Here is a 6,857-nt window from a genome sequence, read left to right as displayed (position 1 = left end):
ATATAACATGTTTTCTACCCTAGGGTTCAATAAAATCACAACAAACACAGATGCAATTATGCCAAATATCAACAAAGATAAAGAAAAGGGGAAGAAAAACATAATGAAAAACCACACTGAAATCGCACATCTAATTAAATGGCCTGACTCTCTGGTGATCCCCAGTGGAGTCGCCATCTGTCGCAACCGGAATCGCGACGGGACGACGATCCAATAAAAGATGATTATTTTAAAAAAAGATTTTGGAGTCGTCACCATAGTTTATTCTGGAAAACTACGGAAAAACCATAAAATGATAAGGCATGGTCAAATTGAACCAGATTCTTGATTCGGGAGTCGGTTACGTGTAGGGAAGGTATTAGCACCCTACAACGCCTGCCCTAAGGTAGTACCTTTAACTAAATGCGCGAAATGTGGATGTGGTTTTCAAAGTGTTTAACATTCCCTTGAAATAAAACTCTAAAGAAACAAACAATACTTTTTAGCTTTTTGGGCCCGACAAGGATTGACCTTGCTCCTACGTATTCTCATGTGAGAAATCAGGGTTACGTAGTTCTTTGAGAAAACTGCTTGAGAAAATTGTTTGGAAAATTGTTTGAGAAATTGTTTGGAAAATGATTTGGATTTTTGGGAAAGTGAGCCTGACAAGGACCAGCCTTGCTCCTACGTATCTCCACTTTTAGTGGAGAATCAAGGATCACGTAGTTCTGCCAAGGCGATATTGTTTGTTGTAATATTTATATTTTTTTGCGTAATGAGTACTAGGCTGATGCGTACGATCGCACGAGCACTCATACGGCTTTCTCTTTTTATTGTTTTGCGTAATGAGTACTAGGCTGATGCGTACGATCGCACGAGCACTCACACGACTTTTCCTTTATTGTTTTGCGTAATGAGTACTAGGCTGATGCGTACAATCGCACGAGCACTCACACGGCTTTCTCTTTTTATTGTTTTGCGTAATGAGTACTAGGCTGATGCGTACGATCGCACGAGCACTCACACGGCTTTTATTTATTTCATATTTGGGCAATAAGTACTAGGCTGATGCGTGCGATCGCACGAGTACTCATACCAATATTTATTACATTAAATGTTTTTTTTTTAAAGTTTTATATATTTTTTTTATTATTTAATTTTTATATATTTTTATACAAAACAACACAAATAAGTTTACTATAAATAAATAAAACAAAGGGGTGAGGGTTACTGTACAAGGGGTTACAAAGAAAGAACTTTCGTTTTTTATCATTTTTTTTTATCATGGGTTCGAGCCCAAGGGTAAGGACAGGGGGTGTGTGAGTGAAATATGGGGTGTGCAGGTGAAATATGGGGGTGTCAAGGGGAACATATTTTTTATTTTTTATTTTTTTGGGGCCAAAACTCTTCTTCAATTTTGGATCCACACCGTAGTTTCTCTGATTCCCACGTTGACAGCCACCTCCCACCTCACGTTCTTGCCGCCGGCGATGTGGGTTGGCAGAGGAACGTCGCGGTAGCAGGCGAGGGAGAGCGAGACGGTGTCGGCCTTGCAGGTGACATGCGCGGGAGCCCGTTTGCAGACTTCAAAGAGTGTAACGCGTGGATGGCGCGAGGCGAAGGTAATGAGATGGGTGATGGTGGTTCGGTGGTTGAGGAAGATGAGTGAGGGTTAGGTGGTTGAGGAGATGAGTGGCTCGCGAAGGTGTTTTGGGAGGTTGATGATGACCAGTGAATATGGGGAGAGGAATAGAGGTTCACGGCAGCAAAAAGGGTTGAGGATGATGTGATGAGGATGGAGAAGAGTTTGGGGTGGTGGCCCTAAATGTGGATATAGCTATGGTGACTGGTGCATATGGGTGACGGTGATCCTAGAAAGCGCGGTGCATAGAGGAGAATGAGTTACGATGGTGTCAGCTACATTGGTCACGGAGATGAGCGGTAATCCGGTAAAGGTGGGGGTTGGAAGGTAGCTTCCTGGGGATAAAATGACAGCGAAGGAGAGACTGATGAGGGAGTGGTGATCCACGGTGGTAGGTTTGCGTTCGGTGCTGGAGGTGGTGAGGCAATGAAGATGGCTCGCGCTGTAGGTTCAGACGAGAAACAGTGATGACAGAGTGGGCATAGTAGGGGATGATGATGGTGAATCTGGTGAAGTCTCGATGGAGCGATGTCGGAGATGAAGGAGGTGGCAGTGAGGAAAACTTTGGAAATGGTTACTACTTGAGGGACCCAGTTTTTTTTGAGAGTTTGACACCGGTTTTACTTACAGACTTGGAGTTGATTTAAATTTTCCTCACTGGTGATGGTTGAGACGAAGAGGATGGGGAGGTGATTGTTACAGTGAGATTTAGATGGTGAAGTATGGAAGCAATGAGAGCCGTTGATGGCAGGATGTGGTGATGAAGGAAAACGTATATTTTCCATTCATAATGACATTAACATTTAAACAGATTCCGCCCAAAGGTGGAATAACTATATCATGCATTCAGTCAACATCATACACTGAATATCATATACAAACAATAATAAGGCTCAAATTTAGTGGCCTACCTCTCGAAGCTATCTTTTTATTTTCCCTTTCTGTTTCAGCTTCAACAACCCCTGGTCCAGTAGCCTCTTGTTTTCATTTTCGCTTCTATTTACTCTCTTCGTTTCATCTCTGTGATCCAGCAACTTCACTTCCAGTCCTCCTTGCTTCAGTCTCGTTCCTTTTTTTCAAAACTCCTCCCTTCCAGCATACGTCTCTGATTTCTGCATCACATAGCACCGTTGCCGGGGAGGGTCCGGATGCGTGAATGGAAGATGGGAAAATGATAGGTGTAGTGAGTGTTGGTCGTGTGATTATGGGGTTGAAGGACGTGGTGTTCGGTGTCGTGGTAAGTGAATATAAATGATGGTTGCAAGTAATGGAGTTGGGAAAGAAAAAAAAGGAAAAGTGGTAGAGGTGGTTACGGGTGAAGGGAGTCAAGGAGTTTGAGGTTGATAGCCATGGGTGTTCCCAGTAGCCGTGAGTGTTGAAGATGAAGGGAGGTTTGAAGGCTTGGTTTCCTGTTCCATGAAACGTGGTAGTGGAAGGAAAAGGTGGCTGGAAAGGTGTCACGAGGGAGCCGGGTTTATGGAGAGGAAAGGGATGAAGATCATGGGTTGTTTTGAGGTTTTGGTTCAGAGATGAATAATGGAAAAGAGAGGGACCCAGACAAAGGTGATGGCTATGAGTGAATATGGAGGATGGATGTTTAGCCGTGAAGTCTCCCCCCCAGTCCCTCCGTCCGTGGGTGTTTTTGGATGAATGAATAAGCTAAGGACCGAAGATGGTGGGCTCACGTGACCTCCCTCTCTGCTTATCAGAAAACCCCAATACAATAATGGCGTAAAAGGTAACTTTACAGAGTAGGAGAGATGGGCAGCCGCTCCAGATGGACGCTCGTGGAAGACAGACTCAGGTGGGAGTGCCAGCAAAATGATTCTCTTCCCCTTTTTTAAAATGCTGCCAGAAACCCATATTGTAAGTGGTTTTTCAGACTGGCCGCGTGCTTGCTTTCACCACGTGCCTCACAATTGTCCTGCCGTGTTGGTTGTATAAGAAATTGGTTTCACACTTCATTCTTTTTTCTAGTGCTCACCAATATTGTTGCTTTTCATGTGGTGCAGTCCACCTCCTCCCATCTGAAACCTGACCGTATGCCGTGGGTTCTCCTCTTTCTTTCTACAAGTGGTGGCCTCTCCACTTCTCTCCTTCACGGTCATGCTTGCTTCCCTTTGCATTATTTCTGATTTCTTCATTCTTTATTATATATTTTTTTACCTCATCATTTCTGCATGTGCCGTGCTTTCTCCATATTTTGCTGCATGTGGGGCTCTCCAATATGTGTTCATTGACTGCCTTCTCGTCAAGTGGTTCTTCCATGTAATCAAAATACCATTTTATTCTCCTTCTCCCATGTCCTTCCACTTTCACGTGCATGTACTGACCAAACTGCATCCACTTACACATATGTTCCTGGGAAAATCTGCTTACTACTGCGTGTGTCTTGGAGCTGCTGTTCTGGACGTGAAAGAGTTGGAGCATGGAGGTTAATGATGATAGGTGGGAACCTCCGCTGTCAGACCAATAAAAACGTTTGGACGCACGGTCAGATACGGAGCCAGCTACCAAAACGAACGACCATTACAAAGATGAACGAACGCTCAGATTACATGACCGAACGCTTAGAATCTGATACAGACCGAACGCTCAAAATCTAATTCAGATCAAACGCTCGGCACGGACGCTCGCTAAACTGAGAACAAAACCACATTAAGAACGAACGTTCAAATAGTGGAGACCGAACGTTGAGCATAAGAATTGCCGAACGTCCAAACAAGCATGAATGACCGAACGGTTGAATAGTCACTTATGGACGAGCGGCAGGAAGGGTAAGAGTTGGACGAACGTCAGAATAAAGGGTGGCATGCACGAGCGGTAGGTGGAGTGAGATGAACGAGCGGTAGAAGAGCCGAAGTGATTAGGACGAGCGGCAGAAAGGGTAAGAGTTGGACGAACGCCTCAACACATTGTTTCCCGAACGCTTACATTTTAAGACCGAACGTTCAACTGAGAAGACCGAACGTTCATATAAAAAAACGTTTAATAAACACAATGACCGAATGGTAAACATGAGAGGCCGAACAGTTGAGGGCGAGGACGAACGTCCAAAATGAACAAATGGTCGAACGGTATAGGACGAACAGTTGAAGCAATGGAGGACGAACGCTTTCGTAAGGGTGAGGACGAACGGTCGAACAGTGCAAAAGGATGGAACCGAACGCGCTCAATGGAGGACGAACGATCGCGCCATGCCGAGGACGAACGATCCTCGAGAACGATCAATAACGCTCGTCCTATAACTACAGTGGAAGATGAACGAGCGTTCAACAATTGGAGCGCTAGATGGGCGCTTGGGACGGACGTCCTCTATTCTTTTTTTTTTATTGCCATTTTATTTATTTTTTTGTTTTTGTTATTATAAACCTTTTTTTTTGTACTTTTTTATTTATGTCTTTTGTTGGTGAAAATAAATTTTATTTAATCAACCCGGACGAAATTGAGTGTTGACAGGGCGGTCGGTCTGATTTATAGTCGTTGGTCGATCACTTTGCAGTTTTCTTTACATCATGACTGGAGGTATCATGCTGCTGCTTCTTCCGAGAATTCCGGAGATCCTCGATGCGGATGAACTTTGCAATTGTGGATTGCAGTTCTTCCATAGATGCTGGAGGGTCAGCATATAATTGTTCCGCAAAATATCCTGGCCTTAAGCCCGAAGGTAGATTGCTGATGATAAAGGTGTGATTGATATCTTTCACACGCCGGGTCGTCTCGTTGTATCGTTGCATGAACGCTCTTAGTGTTTCATCTTTTTCCTGCTTGGTATTCACAAGCTCAGCAGCAGTCATCTCCAGTTTTCTGTTGGTCGCGTACTGTTTTCTGAACAGAGTTTCAATTGTCGCAAAACAATCTACCGAATTCCGTGGAAGAGTGTGGAACCACTCCAAGGCCTCATCCTTGAGGGATAAGGAGAAAGCTCTGCAGATGACAGGGTCATTATCTGTGTAGAACGCCATGGCGTCTACAAAGTTGCGCAAGTGATTATCGGGATCGGCGGAGCCATCATAACGTTCCAACGCTGGGGGAGGTTTATTCGGCATGTGCACTTGCATGATGGCCTCTGTGAATGGGAGCAGGTTAGTGAGGCGCATGGAAGTAGGCCCCTTCCTTCCTCCGCCAAAGGGGTCAGATGGTCCTCCATGGTGACTCGCTTCATTGTTATCTTGCCGATTAGAGGCAGATACTTCTGGCGGTGGGCGTTGCGCCCTTAGTGCCGCCAGCTCCTCCGCCTGCTTGCGCTGGAGTTCTTGCTGCTCCCGTATAGTTTATGCTTGTGCCTCGATCTGGGTCTGCAGTTGCTGGATCAAATCGCGAGTGTTGAAATCTTCCATAGCTCCGGTGGTCGTCGTTGGGATGTCAAATCTCGGCCCCACGGTGGGCGCCAAAATGTTTCAGTATGGATGTGAAACCGAGATACGAACCTAGCAAATCTCAACTGCTCCTTCCTGCGACACCGCTAATGTGATCTCTCTCTCTGTGCTATGTTCTTCGAGGGGAAAATAGGATGGGTACCTGCAAAGGCACTCCGACGCTCAAGTCAAATAAGGGATCCCTTGAATCTTTTCAGTTCAAAGTGATCAAGAAGAAGAAGAATTTTCTCTCTCTTAATTTCTCTAAGGGGAAAAACGTACCTTTTTTTTTGTGTGCTTTGTGTATTTAAAACAGTAGAATAAACCGTTTACCTGAAAGTCCGGATGGTTACCAAATTTTATCTCTGGAAGTTATAACCGCTAGATCGTGTCTAATACTGGGTCAGTTTATTCCCGTGATTTATGGCATTGACCGATATTCATAATTGGTGACTTCTAACCGCTACACCTTTTAAGTTTAAGATATCGCTCATTATATGTCGAGCACCTTATGTACTGATGTAACTATGCGGATGCGAACTGTCGTGCGAGCATTTTGTCACGACATCTTTATGTCGATCACTAAGTGGTCGACGTTGAACATAAGAAAATCCAGAAAATGGTTGGTTGGGTTATATGTCGATCGTTTAGTAGACTGTATCACTCTTTGATGTCGATCACCAAGTAGTCGACATCAAACTGTAAGTGCTACGACCATAAGAAGGCCTAGTGGACGGTCGGTTGGGTTATTTGTCGACCGTTTAGTGGACTTAGGTATCCTACGGTACGACCATAAGAAGGCCTAGTGGACGGTCGGTTGGGTTATTTGTCGACCGTTTAGTGGACTTAGGTATCCTACGGTACGACCATAAGAAGGC

General features: G+C 44.7%; 1 protein-coding gene across 1 annotated transcript; it reads right to left on the bottom strand.

The window, feature by feature from the left end:
* Positions 1-5,112: 5,112 nt before the first annotated feature.
* LOC108344456 (uncharacterized) lies at positions 5,113-5,721 on the bottom strand. The gene has a single exon (XM_017582897.1). The coding sequence runs from the start codon at positions 5,719-5,721 to the stop codon at positions 5,113-5,115; it is 609 nt and encodes a 202-aa protein (XP_017438386.1).
* Positions 5,722-6,857: the final 1,136 nt, after the last annotated feature.

This window comes from Vigna angularis, chromosome 8 (genome assembly GCF_016808095.1).
Source record: "Vigna angularis cultivar LongXiaoDou No.4 chromosome 8, ASM1680809v1, whole genome shotgun sequence".
Lineage (NCBI taxonomy): Eukaryota > Viridiplantae > Streptophyta > Magnoliopsida > Fabales > Fabaceae > Vigna > Vigna angularis.
Note: the sequence above shows the minus strand (reverse complement) of the source record. Positions and strands in the feature narration are given on the sequence as shown.